This window comes from Schistocerca nitens, chromosome 1 (assembly GCF_023898315.1).
Source record: "Schistocerca nitens isolate TAMUIC-IGC-003100 chromosome 1, iqSchNite1.1, whole genome shotgun sequence".
Taxonomy (NCBI): Eukaryota; Metazoa; Arthropoda; class Insecta; order Orthoptera; family Acrididae; genus Schistocerca; species Schistocerca nitens.
In genome coordinates, this window is record NC_064614.1 from 539744073 (window position 1) to 539768535 (window position 24463).

General features: G+C 37.3%; 1 protein-coding gene across 6 annotated transcripts in view; it reads left to right on the top strand.

Annotated features, from left to right (window-relative positions):
• The window catches only part of LOC126253797 (ATP-binding cassette sub-family C member 5-like), a 546227-nt gene that overhangs the window by 176863 nt on the left and 344901 nt on the right, over window positions 1-24463 (top strand). For all 6 annotated transcript variants that reach the window (XM_049955254.1, XM_049955255.1, XM_049955256.1 and 3 more), the window contains exon 9: window positions 7802-7949. In XM_049955254.1, coding sequence (XP_049811211.1) covers window positions 7802-7949 — 148 coding nt within the window. The remainder of the gene's footprint in view (window positions 1-7801; window positions 7950-24463) is intronic.

Genomic DNA, 24463 nt, shown 5'->3' on the forward strand with positions numbered 1-24463 from the left:
CGAGGATACATAAATCCACCCTCCGTCGCATGGAATCCCTGATGTGCTGATGCAGCCCTGGAGAATGGCGTATTGTATCACAGCCGTCCACAATACGAGCACGAAGAGTCTCTACATTTGGTACCGGGGTTGCGTAGACAAGAGCTTTCAAATGCCCCCATAAATGAAAGTCAAGAGGGTTGAGGTCAGGAGAGCGTGGAGGCCATGGAATTGGTCTGCCTCTACCAATCCATCGGTCACCGAATCTGTTGTTGAGAAGCGTACGAACACTTCGACTGAAATATGCAGGAGCTCCATCGTGCATGAACCACATGTTGTGCCATACTTGTAAAGGCACATGTTCTAGCAGCACAGGTAGAGTATCCCGTATGAAATCATGATAATGTGCTCCATGAGCTCTAACATGGAAATTAAGCGTTTCCGGACACATGTCCACATAACATCTTTACTTTATTTGTGAGTGAGGAATGTTTCCTGAAAGTTTGGCCGTACCTTTTTGTAACACCCTGTATAAGCAGTTCACTAGCTTTATCTCTAATACCTCTTATATTTTGATGAAATATGCTAATTCCTTCTCTACGTGGATACCTGACCTCCTCTGAAGGTGACTCCTTTCTTAGAGGGACTTCCTTTAAGCAGGGATACCTGTCACCTGACATCAATCTAAAAAAGGTGCTGCTCTAACACCAAATACTACAGGAATTTTTCCATGAGTTATCCCACCAACGCGCACTACACTGTCACCTATAAGCTTTGCCAGCCTCCCCTTCCTATACCTATTGAGGTGCAGGCCATGCCTAGTGAAACCTGATCTATTGATAAATTCAGCTGACATCGCTGCGATGTAAGCCATGCCCTCTGCCATCGGAGCCATCTCCAGCTCCACATTAACACGCTTAACAGCAGCATTAAGATAAGGCCTATCATGACGCTGAAACAGTTGCACAAAGTGCACATTAGTGGCACCAGTTTGAGTAGCTATGTTTACCATGTCACCACGTACATCATACTCCCCATCCCTATCAAGACTATTTCCTGCCGCACCCACAATCACTAACAAATCCTCTTTTGGAAAATCGTACATAACTCTCCTATGTTAACAGTCACTTGAGCCAATCCTGCACTAGGCTTCACAATGCTGGTGATGCAGTACCCACTTCCCAACACTTCCTGCAACTGCTGACCTACACCTCTGCCATGTGAACTACCTAACAGCAGAACTTTCTTCTTTCTGTTAGAATTTAGAACTGACTTAGTCTCCCTAATTGCTGTGAACTGCTGCATGTTTCCTACACCCACAGCTACAAGAGGCTCCTCTCCACTCAACTCTGACAGTTGGTCAATTCTATTGGTTATATGCAAAGTACAACTATCTGAATATGTCCTCCTGCTAGTTGCCTGCTTACCAACTGCCAGCTCCCACACCCCAGTGCCCTTCACCCTCCTCAACCTATCTAGTTCCTCTTTTGCGCATTGTAACTGCACTTGAAGGGCACAGGTCTCATGCTCCTGCTCCCATATCAACTCATTTCTGCTACAAATACTGCATTTCCACAAGAGGATCTTGCTAGAATGCCCACTGGCTTCCTCACTGCATCACCCCCCCCCCTCACCCCCTCCCCCTTGTGAAAATACTTTGTACAAATCTCACACCATAACCACCTATTCACAAACCTACAACAACTATTATTAATGCATACAGTCCATTGCCCACTGGCCACATTTGATTTTCATCTGTAGATCTGAAATTCAAACATTGTCCACTGTTCACCTTCATGTGAAGATGAACAAGCAAGATTGAGCATGTCACTGTCAGGGATCTGATGTGACTCCAGACACACCTGAAGTGTCACAGCTATCACCCTAAGGACTCTAAAGCTGTTGCAGTCTATGGCAGAAACCTGGCCCCTATCAACCATAGCCAACATAGCTTCTAGATGTTTGAAGACAGTGACCATCTTCCCTTGCCTGTGCTTAAAACAAACACAGTCTCTAGGCATATTTCATTATGAACTGACAAGCTATATGAATGATTCTAAAGAATGAAGAGCACCTAATTAAGGGAGTAAACTTAATGCTTTTCACAAACCAAAGTAAGTGCTGCACTTGACACACCCTACTGAGGAAGCTAGTGCACTATGATTTTCATAAGTGCCTGACTCAAAAATAGCACCTCATGATTTTTTACCAAACTTACAGTAATCAGTTACTGTGAGAAAAGGTTGTTTACAGTTAGTCTGCTAAATTTAGCTACGTTCATGCTTCCGTCACTGATGAACTTTGTAGTTATTGTTCCAAAACACAATGATGTTGTATGCTACATCACTGAAAAGAATTGGCATGTGACTAGCTGTGTGGTGGCGGCACCCTGAGGCATATCAAAGACTACCGTAAAATCAGATCTGCATGAACATTTGGCAGTGGAAATGGTCTCTTCCTGGTGCAACTCACACAGTTTGATTGAAATTCAAAACTTGTTTGTTTCAATTAATATAAGGAAATGCTAAGAAATATCAACCAAGAAAATGCAAAATCTGTATAAGACATTAAAACAAGAGACAAAACTTTAATATATTCATGTAAGTTGAAAATTAAGTAGCAATCAGTTGTTGGATGTTCCAAGATGAATTGAAACCAACAAATGTGTTTCACTCATGAAGTATTTCCAAGACAATGACCCCTTCCTTCTTTGGCTACACTGGATATATCATAACTATTGCTGTATAGAATCAAAGAACAGTTAAATCTGTATTGCATCCAAGAATGTGCCTCTAGATATTGATAAAATCAGGAAAAAAACAACTGAAAATACCAAATAATTCTTCAACATGACATATTCAACTGTTGTTCAGCATGTCAAACAATTGAGACCTCAGTTTCTTCTGGTGTATACAATGTTCAAATAACTTACTGAACTGCAGCAAGATGATGACATTGACAACTGCAGTTATTTCAACAGGACCACAGTATGTCATATTTTTCTTTGCACAATGTTTCCTTGCTGTAGTTGTGCCTTGAAAATGACAGGGTGTGCACCTGTCAGTGATTGTCGATGTCATCACGCAGCTGCATTTCTGTAAATTATTTGAACATGTCAAACAATAGATTATTTAATGGAAAAAACATTGATTTAATGTCTCATAGCCTGTCTTCATCTGACTTGTCATCTAACAACTTCTTTTCATTTCATTTTCATTTCATTTATTTATTCATCCAGAAATCTTGTTGTGTTATTACACATAGATGTAGGATAAGTTACATTTAACATGCTTTGATAAATAAATATACTTATTTTGTAGGTATTCAGTTACATGCATAAGTATAGACATTCTTAAGATACACATCTATGTAAATTATATGCTGTACATGGCGAATCATAACTTTTTTGGTATGTTACATACAGTCATCAGATAATGATTACAGAGTAACACTATTTACTGTGTTATTATAAATGCAGATGAGCCATAACAAGGAACAGTTATATCTGTGAATAGAGTCAAATAAGTCAGTTGAAAGTAATATTTTCACACATGCAGTAAAATACATTACAAAAATTGTTTTAGATTACTCATCATAAATTCTTCCACTGAATAGAAGCAGTGCTTCTGTAGGATTGACTTTATTTAGGATCTGAATCCTTTCTGGCAAGACTTGACGTTTTCAGGTAGCTTCTTGTACAGAAATACTCCTCTGTGCCTTACACTACTGTGCCCTTTATGTAGCTGTTGATCAGCTATAAATACATCATTGGAATGATGAGTATTATGATAGTGAACATCTCTATTTTTTGTAAATATATGGAGATTTTCATGAATAAAACACACTGTTTCATGGATATAGATGCAAGGCACTGGCAAAATACTTAGCTCCTTAAAGAGATGTTTAGTGGTGGAAGACAGGGGTACTTGTTTCATTGTCTTAATTATTTGCTTCTGCATAATAAATACATTCTTATGGGAGAAGCCCCAAAAAGGAATGCAGTATGTAATTATTGAGTTAGTAATGCAATGTAGGCACATTTTAGTGTTTTGATATCACAGATTTAACTTAAAATGCTAAAAGCATAACACAAAATGTTCATTTTACTTAATAATTTATCTTTATGTATGTACCACTGTAGTGTGTCATGTATCCACACTCCAAGGAATTTTGTGGATCTTTCTCGCTGTATGGACACATTCTCAATCCTGATATCATCTATCACAGACGATACCTTTTGTATCGAGTGGAAATTTATATACACTGTTTCATCTTTATTTAGGAGAAGTTTGTTTTTGTTCAACCAGTTTACCAGACTACAATTTGTATCAGCAGTTGTGGAATTTAGTTGATGAGGACAGTGATTTGAAAACAGTATATTGGTGTCGTCAGCAAACATTACCGGTAGACCTTCCTGAATGCTTTGGGGCAGATCATTGATGAATATTAGAAATAAAAGGGGACCAAGTGTAGAGCCTTGGGGAATACCTTGTCTTACAACTTGCTCCTCTGTTTGAGCATTTTCACCAATTTTTGATGTAATCACTACTTTCTGTACTCTGTCTGAGAGATATGACCAAAACCAGTCATTGCAATTTCCCCTAATCCCATAATGTAGTAGTTTCTCCAAAAGTAATTCATGGTTGACAAGATCAAAAGCTTTAGTGAGATCAAGAAACACACCTGTTGTGTGTTTTCTATCATTGAGTGCCCTATAGATTTCATTTAAAAATGAGTATAATGCTCCATTTATTGATCTCCCTTTCCTAAACCCAAACTGGTGAGGACTTAGTATACAGTTACTTTACAAGAAATTTATAACACGGTCATATACTGATTTTTTGAGGACTTTTGATGAGCTTGGTAAGACTGAGATAGGTCTGTAGTTGTTTACATCACTCCTTTCCCCTTTTTTAAACAGAGGAATAACTTTTGCTGCTTTAAAAATTCTAGGAAATTGACCTGATGATAAAGAGCAGTTTATTATATCTGACAGTGGTTCACACACATGAAGGCAGACTCGTTTTAAAAGGCAATCAGGTATACCATCAAGACCACAGGAATGTTTGTTTGGTCTCTGCCTTATAATATTGCAGATTTCATTTGGTGTGACTGGGTCAAGGAAAATTGATTGTGGGAATACTCCTGAATCTGAGTGATGAGTGAGTGCAGGAGTCTTGATTAAAGAAGAAAACTTGTCACCAATATTTGTGAAATGGTCATTAAATATTTCACATAATTGCTTAGGGTCAGTGATAACACCATCCTGATCTTTAATGCAGGTTATTGAGTGTGTCTTATCTTTTTTGCCGACTGTTTCATTTATCAGTCTTCACACGGCTTTTGATTTATTACTTGAGTTGATAATGAATTGCCTATTATACATTTTCTTTGCTTCATGAATTACCTTGTTTAGAATTCTTTTATACTGCTCGAAATAGTTACGGAATACCTCACTGTTTATAGTTTTACTGTAGGCATATAGCAGTCTCTTATTTCTGCAAGAGGTTTTTATTCCTGGTGTTAACCATTTATTATTGAACAGTTGAGATGTGTATTTTTTAGCTGTAAGTTTTATTCGGAATGCCACTTCATAGCAGTGTTGCAAGATACTCATAAATTCATTAGCCTTTCTGTCAACATTGCTGGCACAATAGACACCTTTCCAGTCAGCTTTATGGAGCAGGAGTGAGAAATGTGCTATATTATTTTTATTGCCAGTTGATCTTTTGTAAGTATGTTGGGGAGGTTCTGTCTGTCTATTTGCATCTTGCATGGTCATATTCAGTATCAAGCAGGTGTGATCTGATATACTGTTGTAGATGTTGTCTAGTTTGCAGGCAGATGACATGTCAGTGTTAACCAAAACAGCATCTATTGCAGAGGAACTGGTATTAGTTGTTCTAGTAGGTTTTTTGTTTAAGTTTATCATGTTATAACATTGCAATATATTCACTATTTTCCGGGAAACAGTGGATTCTACTAGAAAATCTATATTAAAGTCTCCACATAAGATAATACTGGGATATTTTAAACTGTACTGTTGTAGTAGCATATCTAGTTTGGAGGTGAATATTTGTATGTTACCATCAGGTGGTCTGTAGATACATATAACTAAAAGCTTAATAGATTTAACTTCTACTGTGACGTGTTCAAAATGCTTTTCACAGTTCATATGCTTGGTTTTAAGTAATGGATTACATTATACATTATCTCGGGCAAGTATTAGACAGCTACCTCCCTTTTTATTAGTTCTGCAAAAATTGTTGGCCATTTGAAAGCCTGGAAGGGAAAAATAGGCAGCTTCATTATCTTTAAGCAAATGATCGGCTATACAAAGCACATCTATAGTGTCTCTAAAGCTTTCTAAAAATATTCGTAGTTCTAAACGTTTGTTCCTTATGCTTTGCATATTCTGGAAGAAAACACAAAATTTTGACTTTGTGTGTGAGTACACTGGTGTTTCAAGTGAGTGGGACTCGGGCACATTCCTGGGTACAACATTTACTCTGTAACTCTTTTTGTTCTTTAGTCTAAAAAAGATTTCTTTTAACTATTGCAGGAACAGGCAGCTGTGATAAGCAATCACTATTCTTATCTATATTAGGTGTGCTGAATTGAGCTCTGATGTTGGTATGATCCAAACCATTTTTGCACTTGGGTACCAAATTTTCGTGAGACCTGTCAGATGTAACAGTAGCATTGGGGGTGATGTTCAGTTCTCTGTAGCCGAGTGGTATTGTGGGCTTACTTTCTACTTTTGTTTTGTTTACAGTTTCTGTTATGAATTTAGCGATTTCATTTCTACCTAAGTTGTGAAGGTGAAATCCATTTAGTGTGTATAGATCTCTACTAAATTCACTTGCTTTTATTAAGGTAACAGTTGCGTATTTTGAGCATAATTTATGTATCTGTGAGTTAGTACTTGCTACTTCTACATTCACACATGACCAATGTGGTAGATTGTGTCTGAATGGCACGTCAACCAGAAACACTTTTTTTTAGATATAATACAAGGTAACTTCCTTCTTAGAGTAGTTATCAGGTGTTGACTGTTGTTGCAAGCAACATCATTTGTTCCTGCTACACTATCACAATATCATATGTGCTTGTTGTGCCAGAGTTTTGGTTTATGTTTTTCAGGACAAAGTTTGCACTGACCCCGGGATAAACATAACCTAAACATTCGAAGTCTACATCTTCATTTAAGAATTTAGATACATTGCGGGCTTGGCTGTCACAAAATACAATAGCTTTGAAATTTTTGTCACATGAATTTTGCTGACCAAGAAGGTTCATATTTACTTCCACTGTATTTTGAAAACTATCGATTGATAATTTCTTGGGATTTACCTGCACTGTTTTCGGGCACATATTAGTTTTATCTGACAAAAGAGATGTATGCACAGTACCTTTTCATTCCCTTATGTAAATGAAAAATTTGTGGTCAGCAATTTTCAGCTTGTCAAGAAACTGTTGAATACTTCTAAAATCATATTTTTTAGGTACCAACATCAATGCGGAAAAAATGTTTTCAGGAGTGGTTCAGACACATGCAGATGTGTATACATTGCAATCAAGAATATTTTGAGAAACATTGAAACAATTTGTACAAAAAATGTTTTCTTTGTAGACTTTGTGAGAACTTGCAGACACTTGAGCTTGAGAAATAATACGTAGGAATAGATTTATCAGTTGGTATTATAGCACATATAGTGTCATACTTGATCTTAGATTATTGCAAGAAATGCGCAGTCCTTCCATTAAAAGTAGGTTTACTTATGTTTCATTCTTATTACATTGAATTTTTTCTCCCTTCTAGTATGTAATATCAAGGATGACTGCATATTTTAGAGGAAGAGCTGTGAAAATAACTGATAAGAGAGTGAAGCTAATGACTGAGATACTTAATAGTATTAAGTTCATCAAAATGTATGCCTGGGAAAAAGGATTCTGTGATTCACTTTTAGGTGAGCTCCATACTTTAATTTGACACTTTATGCTATTTCAGTCCACATTCCTATTTAGATTTATTTAATCACTACTTATCATCTCTGTGATACAGATTAAGTCGAACACACACACACACACACACACACACACACACACACACACTGACATATACACTTAATATAGATATATACAATACACTACATATAGCAATTTCAAAAATAATATTGCACCATAAATTAAAATTAGTTTTGCACCTGCAGTTTGATTTTTCACATTTGTTAATGTGCTAGCTATTTTTTATTTTAATACTCTTTAACTATATAATAACTTTTCTTTGTAAGATATGGTTTAATAGTTTTCTTGTTGTCTCAGTTTCAGATACTTCTTTAATGATTTCTATTGATTTATTATTGAGTCCCTGGTAACATATACTATTTTGTGTTTTAAGTGCTCAGTGTATCCTGCATTTTGTTTGTGTATATAGCTGTTTTTGGCATAATGATGGGAACATGATTTTTTCTTGTTCTGTCTGCATAAACCCTAAATTATTGCTGTGTATATAATGATAGAGTGAATAACAAGTTACACTGAGGCAGTTGATGATAATACCCTTAGGATATATGAAAAAGATGAAAATCTATTTGGTATTATTTTAATATGGTCTCTGCATTTTTGTTGTCTGCTGATATTTGTACACACAATTTTTTGTCTTTACACTGTTTACTGAGACAGTATTTCTGTTTGCTTTAGTATCGTTATTGTTCATACTGTTGCTCATAATTATGTTAAGGGTTACTTTGTTTTTCTCTGACCATTTGTGTGTACTTTTGTCTTATCATCAGCTTTACACAACAGTGGCACTGATGTCTTTATTTATAATTATTGAATTGTCATAATAGAAAATAGAATTTTGTCTTGTAGCCTGACACTTTTTGGAAACACATTAAGGCAAGTAAAAGATAAGAGTGGAGCCTATTTGCGAATCCTATGTTAATGCACTTAAATCTGATAGTATCGTATGCAGTGCAATTTTGTTAGCTGGTGAAATTTCTGTAACTATGTACATACTCTGCAAACTGCTGTGATACGTATCACATAGGGTACTTAACATTGCGCTGCATATGAGGGGTTCTTCTCATTCCAGTCATGTATATAGCATGAGAAGAATAAATGCTTAGATGTCTGTGTACATACTGTGATTGTTCTACTCTTGCCTTTGTGGTTCCTTTGGGAGTTGGTGAAATATATCTCCAGATGCTTCAGTTAACACCATATCCCAAAAAGGCTTTCACAAAATAGTTGATCTTTTTATCTTCAGGTTTTCATCAGTTCTGGTTTTCATAATTTCCGTAAAGATCTCCCATAGACGAACCTTTTACTGACTATTCATGCTGACTTTTGTATATGTTCAGTGTCCTCTGTTAGTCCTGTTTAGTATGGGTCCCACATGATTGAGCAATATTTTAAGATTGAACAGACAAGTGTTTGTAAGAAACCTCCTTTGTAGACTGACTGCATTTTCCCAGTATCCTGCAATGAACTGAGGTCTGTCACCTGCTTTACCTATGACTGAGCCTGTGTGATCATTCCATTTTGTAGCCCTGCAAATTGTTACACCCAGGCATTTGTTTAATTTGATTGATTCAAATTGTGATTTATTGATATTGTAGTTATAATACAATTTCTGCATTTTATGAAGTGGACAGTTTCACATTTCTGTATGTTTAAAGCAATCTGTCCGTCTTAGTGCCATTTTGAAATCTTCCTAAGATGTGATTGATGTGCAGCTCTTTTCAGATACTATTTAAGCATATGTAACTACATTATTTGCCCAAATATTGGGGCTACATTTATATTGTTTGTCAGATCATTAATTATCATGACCATCGTCAGTTTTCTGCTATGTTAGCACGTCCTATGTGTCTAAATTTTCTGTAAATAGTTGCTTCCTTCTTAAAGTTGTTGTATGTGTTGCCATTCAGAACTTCATCCAGGACAGTGGCTGCCTGGTACTATGTGGCAATGTGCTGCAGCACACTATAAATATCACACTAAAATGCCATTTCTCTTAGAATGTGAGCCAAAAGTCACACAAAAATTATGCCATTTTACATTGGATGCAAGCTGGAAATTGCATTAAAATTAAGCCATTTCTCATGGGATTCATGTTGGTATGCAAATAAAAGATCAAAAACATGTTGTGTAACACTCTCTCTGTGAACTGGAAACCAGTGTCAAGTGCTGAAATGCTAATCAGCCACACAACAATCAACTCAGAGAAGAGAGGCAGCTGCCTGTTTTTCGACTGCGCATGCACTAATGTGACGTCACCCTTCTGGTACGAAGAGTGATACATTGCTCTCCGCACCATGTCAGCAATTTTCTTTGAAATTGTGTGTAACATATTGTGCAGCGGTAGAGTATGAGATGTTTTTGAGGAGCAGTTGACATAATGGCACTGTGGCAAAGTCGTCAAGCATGCAGAATGAAAGTTCATTGACTCGGGTTTGGTTCCCACTACCATCTCAATTTTTTATTTTTTTAATTTTATTCTCCACAATGTTAAACTATTAATTATAAAATTAAATAGATTTAAAACAGTTCAATTTACATATGTAAAACTAATGTATTCATTTATTACTATCCTTGTAAGTCAGAAGACTATAGATGGTAGTAAAATGAATGAGTATATGAGGAAATTTAGTGTGAAAATGTTTTCTGTAAATGATCTGCTAAAGAAGCCCTTTCTCAGTAGATCTCTGGAGGAGAAAGTGAGTTTTAAAGAGTTAGGTAGATCTATTCCAAGTGTAAATGTAACATCAGGAGGACTTGAGATGATGCTTACTGATTTGGCTCAAACTATTTGAGTAGAAACAGGTAGATGCCCCTTTCAGTTTCCTAGAATATTTCACCTGAGCAAGCCCTAGGAAAAAATGAAACATCCTTTAAAGATTTACACATGAGAGATTTTTAAGCAGCAGCTCATTTTTTGGTGTGGTAGCCCAGTGTTCAAATGCACCAACTGACAATTCATTGGCTTGGGTTCGATTCCCACTCCTACCCTTATTTGTTTTCCATCACAGTGTCAAATGATTAATTATTAATTATAAAATTTAAACATATTTAAACAATTCAGTTTATATACAGAGAATTGATACATTCAATTTAATTACGGTCACTACCGTAGTAAAGGCTGTAGGCCACCACGTAGCACACTGGTAAAATTTTTCACAAGCTGCCACTGATCCAGGATCTGAAACCTCTTCTTCCCTCATCTCCTCTTCTCTGTTTTTATAGTCCCTGTCAATGCTCCCCCTTCTCCCCTCCCCTTGTCCTACCCATCCCCCTGCCCCCTCCCCCCTTCCCTCACCTATCTTAATATATGCTCTGTCACTTTCTTTTCCTTCTTTTTATTATGTTCAGTAATTTTCTTTGGTCTCCCAGTCTCCTGAGTACCTCCTCTTTTTTCACTCTATCCATCCAATTAATTCTTTCAATCCTCCACCATGTCTGAATCTGAAACAGTGTGATTTTTTTCCTCATTGTTCATGGTTCAGCACCATACAGAAGAATACTCTATACAAAATGTTTTATTAGTCTTTTCCTCAAATCTGTTTGCATATTTCTGAAAAAAACTCTCCTTTTCGTACAAAATGCCTTTTTTGCCATTGTTATTGTGGTTTTAATTTTAGTGCTGTTCACCCAGTCACTTTCTATCCAGCGTCCTATGTATTTAAAGGTTTGCGTAAGTCCTGATATTTCTCCATTCAGCATTGTCTTTCCCATTTTATTTCCCCGTAGTGCCATTACTTTTTTTCTTTGTACTGATATCCACTGCATAACTCTTTTCTTTAGCTTCACTGGAATCAACCGTATCTTGCAATTCTTTTTCATCTGTTGCTGGAAGGAGCAAGTCGGCTGCAAACCTCAATCAACATGTTGATAATATTATGAACAGGATAGATTGCTACTCACCATATAGCAGAGATGTTGAGTAGCAGAGAGGCACAACAAAAAGTGTCAAGCAAGTAAGCTTTTGGCCAAAAAGGCATTCATCAGAACTAGAGTAGCAGATAGGCGGCACAACAAAAAGTGTGTCAAGCAAGTAAGCTTTCAACCCAAAAGGCATCATCAACACACACACACACACACACACACACACACACACACACACACACACATACATGACCACAGTCTCCAGCTGCCGAGGCGAGACTACGAGCAGCAGCACATGATGGGAGAAGCAATCTGGGTAGTCGGGGTAAAGAGAAGGCTGGGGCATGGAGGGGCATGGAGGGGCAGCTAGGTGCAGTTGGGAAACTAGACGGTGTGCGGGACTGTTGGGGGCGGGGGGGCGGACAGAAAAGAAAGGGCAGTGTAATGGTAGGGATAGGTGGTTGTTGGACAATGAATAATGAAGCTTGAGTGTCCAGGAGGGTTATGAGAACATAGGAGATACTACAGGAAGAGTTTCCACATTTGCAATTCAGAGAGTCTGGTGTTGGTAGGAAGGATCCAGATGACACAGGCTGCGAAACAGTCATTGAAATGAAGAACGTTGTTTTGCACAGTATGCTCAGCAGCTAGGTAGTCCAGCTGGTTCTTGGCCACAGTTTTTCAGTGGCCATTCATGCGGACAGACAGCCTGTTATGCCCACATAGGATCCCGTACAGGGGCTGCAGTTTAGCTTTTAGATCACATGACTGGTTTCACAGATAGCTCTGCCTCTGATGGGATAGATGATGCTTGTGATCAGACTGGAGTAGATGTACGAGACAGGTCTTGCCTCTAGGTTTATTGCAGGGATATGAGCCAAGAGGCAAGGGGTTGGGAGTAGGGGTTGTATAGGGTGAGCCAAGGATGTTGTTTAGGTTCAAAGGGCAGTGAAATAGGAAGGATAGTGGGTAGGACATTCCTCATTTCATGGCATGATGGGAAGTAGGCAAAAGCAAAGTGGAGAATATTTTCATTGAAAAGCCTTAGCCCAACAAAAATATCAGTCCCTTCTGAAGGCCTTATCTTTTGCCCCACTCCCAAATTCAATCCTACAGGATCTGTTAAAGAATTTCTCTCCTTCTCTGAGTCCCTACAGTGGAAAGGCGTTTTCACCATCCACTCTGCCAATCAGGCTCAACCAAAGACCAACATTGAACCGTGCCTCAGTTCACTCCTTTGTCCAACCATGATCTGCCCCCACTGCCACCTAATCACTCCCTGTAAACTTTTGAAATATAACATGGCGAAAAATGATTGTTGTGTGGTGAAGTTTGGCATATGTATCGTTGCTTAGCGTAAGAAAACAGGATACCACATCATATTACAAATATCCTCCAACAAATAAATAATACATATCTTGTGTAATCCAGGGTGCTGCTTCTTAATGCTGCCATAGGTTCATCTTGTGCAATGGTAGAAATAAGCTCCAGGAATTTGTGTTCACACTGAGTTTTATTTTGCATGCTAGATGTTCGGCGGTGAACTACATGTAAGATTGATCCAACACTGTCTCACGACTGACGCTAAACTGGACCCCAACTGAGATATGGCGGTGTACAATTCGCCTCTATTTATATGATTTTAAACAATTACTGATATTGTTACATTTTAAATTTTTAGATTTAAGAATTAAAACTTTTACATACACCTTCCAAAATTACATAGAAATTTACATGAAATAAAAGTGAGTAATTTCCTACAAAGACAGTAAAGAATCTGTTTCTATTAAGATTATAAATTACATGTTTTATCATTACAACAGTATATTTCATTGATTTGCATTTATCATTTTACTTACTTAAAGGATAATCACCCTATCTTTTCAGTTGAACAGAGGGATTAGTTTTATTGAATGAAAAGCCAAGATTCAATTAATTAAATTTTGTACAAGTAAAACTTTACATTTTTTTATAGTCGTAATTACAATTCCATTAACTAACACCAATTAAAACATTAGTATGTTTAATTCTGACTCAGAAGTTATCATGTCATATTTCTATTAGGGATACAATTTTTTTTAGTTTGAAAACAAAAATAGCTGTCTTTCGATACTAGCAATATTGAAACTTCAATCATTAATTACTCCATAATTACAATAGGAATTTTATTCCTACCATGTGCCTGAAGGTTGTATAATGTACAAATTGTGATGGTACATCAGCTTTTAACCCAACATGTTTCCTTCATTCTGCCAAAGGTTCCTCCTTACCCACACCACCGAGATTGCTTCCCCCATCATGCACTGTTGCTTGCAGACTGGCCTCAGCCAGGACTGTGGTCATGTCTGTGTGAGCTGCATTTGTGTGTGTGTGTGTGTGTGTGTGTGTGTGTGTGAGAGAGAGAGAGAGAGAGAGAGAGAGAGAGAGAGAGAGAGAGAGAGAGGGGGGGGGGGGGGGGGGGGAGGGAGAGAGAGAGAGGGAGAGAGAGAGAGAGAGAGAGAAATTCCAATGAAGGCCTTACTTCCTTGACACTCTCTTTACTGTGCCCATCTGCGACTCAGCAACTCCCTACATAGTGACTAGCAATCTGTTCCTGGAGTCGCTCTGTAGCAATTCTGGATGTGTGTGGTGTTGCTTTGTCCTGCAGGAATTTCCCAAGTCCGTCCGAACTCACAAAGGACATGAATGGATGCAGGTGATCAGACAGGATGCTTATGTACACGTCATATTCATATCTAGACATATCAGGGGCCCCATATCACTCCAACTGCACAAGCTCCACACCATTACAGAGCCTCCACCAGCCTGAACAGTCCTGTGCTGACGTACAGGGTCGATGGATTCATAAGGTTGTCCCTATACCCATACAGTCCATGTGCTTGATGCAATTTAAAACGAGACTTGTCTGACCAGGCAACATGTTTCCAGTTGTCAACAGTCCAATGTCGGTGTTGACAGGCCTAGGCAAGGCATAAAGCTTTGAGTTGTGCAGTCATCAAGGGTACATGAGTAGACCTTCGGCTCTGAAAGCCCTTATCTACGATGTTTTGTTGAATGGTTCACACGCTGACACTTGTTGGTGGCCCAACATTGAAATCTGCAGCAATATGTGGAAGGGGTGCATTCTGTCACTTTGAATGATTTTCTTCAGTCTTCATTGATCCTGTTCTTGCAGCATCTGTTTCCAGGTACAGCAATGTTGGAGATTTGATGTTTTACTAGATTCCTGGTACACTCGTGAGATGGTCATATGGGAAAAATCCTCACTTCATTGCTACATAGGAGATGCTGTGTCCCATCATTTGTGTGCCGACTGTATCACCACATTCAAACCTACTTAAATCTCGATAAACTGCCATTGTAGCAGCAGTAACCAATCTAACAACTGCACCAGACAATTGTTGTCTTATATAGGCATTGTTGACCATAGCAATGTATTTTGCCTGTTTACATATAGCTGTGTCAGTTCATCAGAGGAAATGGTTTGTTCATGAGCACTCTTAATTGGCAATGTTTCTTGTTTTCCATTATGATTGACATGTGTGGGTGCACACCGGAACATTGTTGCACACCTGAGAACACTCTGCTGCAATTTGTGCAGGGAATAGGTGGGTGTAGTTCCATTGAACAATGGTTTTACCAGGCAAGGTCAAGCATTCCAAAGAAATTTACTACCTGCATTATTTTCTGCCCTTTTCAGTTGACTAGATGCACTCTGGCTGATAACATGATGTTGAAGAAAAAGTGTTTTTACTAACACATAATGAAAAGTTTAGGATAATCAAGGCAAGTAAGACACACTCTCTGTACACAAAATTAAATTGCATTTCATATGTTGTAAAACACAAATTTATGATACTTTAAGAAAAAAGGATAAGATATGGGATGAATGGATGAAAGGGAACAGGCAAATAAAAAGAAAGGTGAAGAAGACAGGAAATGAAAATGTTAATGAGATAGTGTGAGAATGGTTTGTAAGTGTGGTGGCAAAAAGTTTAGCTTTGCCTGGATAAAAAATTTAGCTTTGTCTGGACCCATGTTACAGAGTGAGACTCTGAAAGTCACTGAAGAACTTAGAAATAGGGAGTTGAAGGCATCAGCAGGAGCACTGGACTGTTTCAAAGCTAGGCACAACATTGTGTGGAATGAAGTGTATGGGCAAGCTAAGGACGTGCAGGAAAATGTAGCAACAGAATGGAAGACAGTACTGTACAATCCAATTTCAAATTATGACCCAAAAGACTTGTTCAATGCTGATGAAACAGAACTGTTTTAGCATGCACTACCTTCAAAATCTGTAGTAATTTGAGGTAAAAAGTACACTGTTCAAAACATGTCCAAGGAAAGACTCACTTTACTGCTGTGTAGAAACATATTAGGTGAAATGGAGAAGCCATTGGTGATTGTAAAGGTGGCAAAACCACATTGTTTCAAATATGTGGATATCAGAAAGCATCCGGATACATGATGAAGCAATAAAAAGATGTGGATGATGAGTGGTCTTATGGAAGATGGCTGATGCATTTCAGAAATTGCACAACTTGTCGAGTATTCGAGGAGTACTGTGGTGAATGTCTTCAATACATGGCAAAACCAAGCAAATCACATCTAGACATTGTGGAGTTGTGTGGCCACCCCTCATTACGGATGTCAGACGTCTAGGCCAGGCAGACTGGTAAAACAGGACAGATGGTGAACTGTGGCAGAGCTAACATCAGACTTTAATAGAATGAAATTTTCACTCTGCAGCGGAGTGTGCGCTGATATGAAACTTCCTGGCAGATTAAAACTGTGTGCCCAACCGAGACTCGAACTCGGGACCTTTGCCTTTCACGGGCAAGTGCTCTACCAACTGAGCTACCGAAGCACGACTCATGCCCGGTACTCACAGCTTTACTTCCGCCAGTACCTCGTCTCCTACCTTCCAAACTTTACAGAAGCTCTCCTGCGAACCCTGCAGAACTAGCACTCCTGAAAGAAAGGATATTGTGGAGACATGTCTTAGCCACAGCCTGGGGGATGTTTCCAGAATGAGATTTTCACTCTGCAGCGGAGTGTGCGCTGATATGAAACTTCCTGGCAGATTAAAACTGTGTGCCCGACCAAGACTCGAACTCGGGACCTTTGCCTTTCGCGGGCAAGTGCTCTACCAACTGAGCTACCGAAGCACGACTCACGCCCGGTACTCACAGCTTTACTTCCGCCAGTACCTCGTCTCCTACCTTCCAAACTTTACAGAAGCTCTCCTGCAAACCTTGCAGAACTAGCACTCCTGAAAGAAAGGATATTATGGAGACATGGCTTAGCCACAGCCTGGGGATGTTTCCAGAATGAGATTTTCACTCTGCAGCGGAGTGTGCGCTGATATGAAACTTCCTGGCAGATTAAAACTGTGTGCCCGACCGAGACTCGAACTCGGTCTGTTGTAGACCATGTTGTACATTGTAGACCATGTACACTGTTTTATGATCACCATGTTTCCCACCTGCAGTGGCATTTTTCAGCAAGATAATGTGCCATGTCACAAGGGCAGGAGTGTGATGGAGTGGTTCAAGGAACACAGTGACAAGTTCCAATTGATGTGGTGGCCTCCCAACTTGCCAGCTCTGAACCTGATTGAACACATCTGGGGTGCGATTGAATGTGGTGCCAGAGCTCATTGCCCCCCTCCCCAGAATTTACAGGAATTGGGTGACGTGTGTGGAGATGCAGTGCCAGTTCCCTCCAATGACCTATCATGGCCTCATTGCTTCCATGCCATGATGTGCCAAAGTTTGACATACCAGCTATTAGGTAGGTGGTCATAATGTTCTGGCTGATCAGCGTACATACGAACATACATAATTGTTCACTTGAAGATGACTACGCAGACAAAATTGGCTACTAGTGTTGAATAAAATGTTTTGTTTCAAGCTTTAGCAGAATTTTACAAATCTGCCTTCTGTGAAACAATATTTTTTGATCACAAGACATGTTTCAACACTTGCTTGGTACCTCCTCTGGGCTTGACATTATTTCTTAATTTGTGTTGTTTGCATCTGAAATTTATAGAACAGCAATCTTTGGTAAATTATAGATTGACAACACACCATATTTTATCCCCACAAGGCTTTATATTTACTCTTGGAGTAGAATATAAACTGGCACTTACACTTCACAGATAACCTTGTTAATTTTTTTATTTTTTATTCTCTGTAATTCTGGTGTATACAAACAATTGTTTTATTTTTGCAGGAATTTTTATTCCTTCTTACTAGCTTTTTGAAGTGTTGTGTGGATGTGTACCTGAGTACCTGATTGGAAATGCTACATAACAGTATTACTGAGTACAAAATAAATAAATAAATAAATAATAAAATAAAAAATTAAATTAAATAAAAAATTAAAAAAAATGATGTTCAAGTCACCACATAGCACAATATTTCGGTACTTTGAGCTGTAGAGTCAAGTTTTGAAATGAATATTATGCCAAGGATTGCTTTCTTATTTTGCATTCCTTGTCTGGATAGAATGCGATACAACAATTGCCCCAAGTACAATAACTCCGTGTCCCCTCCTCCCCAAACAACATATCACAGTGCTGCACATGATGCACTATGCATGAAATTCCAGACAGAAATGAGACAAAAAGTGTATGAGCAAAGCATACACCAAGCACAGGCTTTCTATTAACTGACTATCTAAAAGACATTAATATACTATGCATAAGTGAGCACTGGGTAAAAGAAATGCAAGCGTCTAGCATAATTATTCCAAATTTTGAAATGATTAGCAAATTTTGTAGAATCAACCATAAAGGGGGTGGGACATGTATTTATGTTAGGACAGGGGTAGAATCAAAAGAAATTAAATGTAAACTACAATGCATAGAAAAAGATTTTGAATACAGTATATGTGAGCTAACCAAATTAAAAATTACTATTGTGTGTTTGTACCGATCACCACTGGGCAACTTTGCCAATTTTATGGAAAACCTTGAGGGACTGCTGAATGAACTTAAACATAATGTAATTGTTCTTGGTGATTTTAATGTTAACTTTAAGAATGATTGTAGTAAACAACAGCAACTGTGCAATCTCTTTTTGTGTCATAATATGATGGCAACTGTAAATGAAGTTACCAGATGTGGAAATATGTCTGAAACTATAATAGATCAAGTATTCATAAACAAGGACAAGTGTGAATATAACATTGAAGTAATTGACACTGGTTTCTCAGATCACAAGGGTATCAAATTGAGTTTAAATGTCACATCTTACAAGGACCCCGTTACCAATAACAGTTACAGAGAAAGGAGATTTATAAATGATGACAGCATAAGAATTTTTAATTACATTCTGGAAAATAACAACTGGGGTAGTGAATCAAGTGGTGATGTCAACAGAAAGTTTGACTCATTCCTTGAAAGCTACAAACACTGCTTCGATGTTGCCTTTCCTATAAAAAGAGTCAAAACTAAACATAAAACCAAAACATGGGTTACACAGGGGATTAGAAAGTCATCAGACACTCTCAGAAAGTTAAATAAATCAGCCAGGAAGAATGTAGTACTGAAAGCACATGTGAAATGTTATAGAAGCCTGTACAAGAAAGTAATAATTGCAGCTAAGAAGCTTGATAATGATACCTATATTGAGAAAGGTAACAACAAAATGAAGTCAACTTGGGAGGTAATAAATAAAAATATAGGTAGACACAAAAGAAAAGATAACAGCTTTGTCATTAAAAGTGGGGGTAAAACAGTTAAGGACCCACTTCAGATTGCCAACATATTTAATGAACATTTCACAAATATAGCCATAAATTTAATTAAAACTAAATGCAATTCCAATAGCAAGGTACAAATCCCCATGAATGACATGACAATGTTCCTTTATCCAGTAACTGATTCAGAGGTACTAAATGCTATAAATAAGTTAAAAAATAAAATGTCATGTGGGTGTGATGGGATTCCTGACAAAGTCATTAAGCAAAGTGCAGGAAACATAGCCTCGCATCTCACTGAAATTATAAATGAATCTTTTAAGACAGGGGTGTTTCCATCAAAACTTAAAATGTCTACTATAAAGCCACTTTACAAGAATGGTGATAAATATGATGTTAGTAACTTTAGGCCTTTATCAATGTTGTCAGGTTTCTCAAAAATAATAGAAAGGATAATGTATCAGAGACTATACAAATTTCTTATTAAGAATAGAATATTGGTTAATGCGCAAAATGGTTTCCGTAAAAATAAATCAACTGAAACAGCTATCTTCAATTTTTTGCAACTTGTTCTAAATTCCATAAACAGAAAGGAATTAAATTGTGGATTGTTTTTAGACTTATCAAAGGCCTTTGATGTCATTGACCATAAGTTACTGCTTAGGAAGTTATATGCCTATGGGATACGTGGAGTTGCCCACAAATGGTTTGAATCATATCTGTCAGACAGGTATCAGAAGGTGGAGATAAGCCAGGCAGATAGGACATATTCATCAAGATTCGAGAGAGTTTTGTATGGAGTACCCCAGGGATCTGTATTAGGGCCATTACTGTTTTTAATATTTATCAATGACCTACCAAGTCAACTATCTGAAGCAGAGGCAGTACTGTTTGCTGATGATACAAGTTTGTTTGTTAAAGCAAATAGTGAAGCTGACTTACAGGAAAAAGTAACATTAGCAACAGACGAAGCAGACACATGGTTTAATGAAAACAGACTCATTGTGAATGCCAAAAAAACAACATGGATCAACTTCAGACATATTACAAATAAAATAAAAACTAACCTTACAGTAGAACTGGGTAAGTGTAAGATTGAACAAGCATCATACACTAAATTCTTGGGAGTATGGTTTGATGAACACTTAAGATGGGAAAAGCATGTAATATCATTGAACAAAAAATTAAGTCAAACATGTTATATACTTAGAATGCTTAAAAGCTCATGTAATATTAAAACAGTGTTATGTGTTTATTTCTCATTCATGCACAGTTTATTAAGATACGGCATACAGTTTTGGGGGAACATCAGTCTAACAAAACACTCATTTAGACTACAAAAGAAGGCAGTCAGAATAATAAAAGGTATAGGATATAGAGACTCTTGTAGGCAAGCTTTCAAAGAATTAAAAATCATGACACTACCATCTTTATACATATATGAAAGCATATGTTTCTTAAAAGAACACGAGGAATTTTCTACATTAAACAGAGAATTTCACAACTACGAAACAAGGAATAGGAATGATTTCCACAGAGAAATTCATAAAACAGCTATGTATCACAAAAGTGTACTATACCAACCCAAAATCCTCTACAGTGCTCTCCCCAAAGAACTAAAAATAATACCAAAACTCTACATATTTAAAAGAGAATTAAAAAACATGTTATTGAGCAATAGTTTTTACAGTATTGAAGAGTTTATGAATTGTTGACAATAAAAGCGCAGTTAATATTTCCCTAACATAATAAATATGTGTAATTGCTCACATTTAAATACTTGCTGTTTCTATGAAAGTGTGAAACAGTGTTAATGTAAGAATGTAAATAATCTTTGATGTGAGAATCACTAACTTTTTTTTTTTTTTTGTACATTGTTATCCTACTTGTATATTTTTATGTTAATGTTCTAAAAGTTCTATTAAAATTGTAATGTCTAAGTGACAAATTTTCATGTATATGTATTTTAAATTGTAATGTTTATTGACAAGTCCTATGTCATTTCGATGATGTATTACAAGGACGCTAATAAATTGAATTGAATTGAATTGAATCATAGCTGCACATGTGCAGTAAAGTGAGTTTTCGGGTGCTCTCTGGCAACTGCTCAAATGAACCTATTTCTAACAGGTCATGGGAAAATATTGTGAATGGTGATTCGAGAAGTGTTACTGTCAAAGTAAGTGTCCATTCGTGCAAGATGAATTATGTTACATGTAAGAATGTATGATGAATTTCTTAAATCATCGAGTGTTTGACTCTAATTCAAAATTTAACACTTTGAGGACCAGCCACTTAGAAAAATGTCAGACTCAGAAGACCAGTCATTTATGTCATTATTTGAAATTTTATTGGCACATTTGTGTTTGATTTACCCTTTAGGGTAATGCATGCAAAACTTTTTCTGTGGCAGTAATATAATATGTGTATTAATTTAAAATGTTAAATTTTCCTATTTGTGTCTTCATGCTACTTAATAGTGATGTTGCTGTTGTCTAAGTACAACACATGCCCTATGCTTTGAATATCTCCTGTCATAGGCTAGTGAGATCAAATGATGTGAGCTATGATGGGCTGACTGAAGTGCAAAGCAGTCTGGATTTCATTTAGAAACTAACATGCTGTATTTGGTGGAATTCGTATTTATACTTTCACAACATGAAAAATATGCAGTGTAGATGTTGCCACACATTAAACATCTTTCCAAAATGAGTTGATGTTTTTGCCAAGTTTCGTTTCGTTAAGTGGCAGGAAGTCCTAAATGCCGGTGTATAAAACCTTTGCTATTCAAAGGAATGATAAGTTTTATACTGTCACTTAATGAGGAAAAATGGTATTTTCATCTGGGAAAAGTGTATTTTAACCAGGAAAAAAGTTTGTTTTCACCCGGGAAAATATGTATTTTTAACCAGTAAATCTGGGAAAAATCCAGGATATCTTTTCCCCTTGTCTGTGTACAACCTGGTCAACCAAAATAGTCCAGGAACATAGTTCAGAGCCGCTGATGAAAAATCATGTTAAGCTACCATTACTGACACCCAACCGAGCCAGCCATCAGTAGCTCCTGATGTGGCAAAGGGACAATGTCAGTCAGTATTGACCATTCTGAATCAGTTTTTGAGTGTATTCATGTGCAGAGCAGACACTATGTGTACAAGATGACCTATCGTGAAATACCATATCAACACTGGGGACTGTCCCACCCTCTAGTTGGTCAGCAGATGAATGACAGATAATTCAGGCAAAAGTGGAGATCAGTGTCCTTCTTTATGGTTTTCATTAGGAAGAAGGACAGCATTTCTGTGTCAGTTACTTGCAGCTGTACAAATTTATCAAAAGAGATGTATAACCATTGCTACAGATGATGACATCTTCGACTGTCTGAGAGGAGCAAAGTATTTCTCTATTATGGTTATGCAGAGTGACTACTGGCAGATTGAAGATGATGAGTGGCTATAAGTTGTAGGTAATTATGTAAAAACTGATCATGAAGGGTAAAGGTTAAGTTGAGTGTTATATAGCTGGTAAATTGCAGTGGGATGACTGTATAAGGCAACTGAGATGTATTGTATGCTGTAAGGTTGGCTAGGACTGCTGAGCAATGGCTGGCTGTGTGACTGCTTTCAGGAAATCCTATGTTGTTAAGTATGTTGCACAACTGAGCACTCATAGGCAGAATGCTAAAACAGTGAGATTTAGGGTGTATCTGAAAGTAAATTATATATTTTTGGACATTACTGGCATATCAATTATGACTGGTTTGTTAATAGCATGAGAGTGCAAGAAATTATCACTGTTTACTTGCAGAACAAAACATTATTTGCTTCCTCTGAAGGAATGAGGCAGCGCACAAGAATTAACTAATACAAATTGGATAAATAGACACTCTTACATGGATAAATATATCTCCGAGAAGAACGTTACTTTTACAAGTCATAACTACAAGAGAATAATAAGACTAGAAATGACAACAGAACTATATTATGTCAAAATAATGTGTACGTTCTGTTGCGGCTGTGAAAAATTCGATGCCGATTGCAACGCCCCTGGTGGCTGGCATGGAAAGCCAACTGAGAGCCATGACGTAAAGAAAACCATGTTTGCGCACAATATGTGCACTGATAGAAAGTGGAAATTGTCGCTACAAAGTCACAAAAAGCACTAAAAAAATGTAATAGAATGATGATCTGAATAAAGTCATCACCACTCGGGTTCTACAAAAAATTTAGTATTGTTATTTAGGTTATACATGGTAAAAATATTCATAACAGAAACAATTTAAAACATGCCATCTGGTATAGGAGGTTTCCTACAAGCTGAGGCTATGAGACGTAATGTTAAATGAAAGAGGAATTTTTTATAAACAAAATACTGTACTACAGTGGTTGTGTGTCAAGGAAAAAAGTCCTCCACAATTACATGAAAATATTGGTCTCTGCAAAAATAGTTTATTTTATTGATTGTATGTATTAATGAGAAATTCTAGTATATAATGTTGTAAGAATGTCATTTGACTAAATCAGTTAATGCAGGGGCTTGAAGAATTAAGTTGTGAACTTGACTAGGTTCCTGCAGCTCCAGCTTGTAACATAAAAATAATGTCTAAAACGCTTAATTTCAGCTATATGTAAAATTAACTGGTGTAATAATGAGATGCAAATCAAACCGAAAGATGTACCTTATTTGTTTGGTATGAAATATGTTTAAACATTGTAAATGATTTTGAATGTTGGTCTAGAAGGCCTAGAGCTTAAAAGGTAACTTTATTACAGTTCTGGTCACATGACCAAGTTATGGAGGAAGGAATCAGTAAATGTTTAGGGGTCTTTGTTGGTGTACTTGCCCTGGGTAAGAGCTGAGTGGCCTAAGAACCACAGATGTTTGGGTGTGA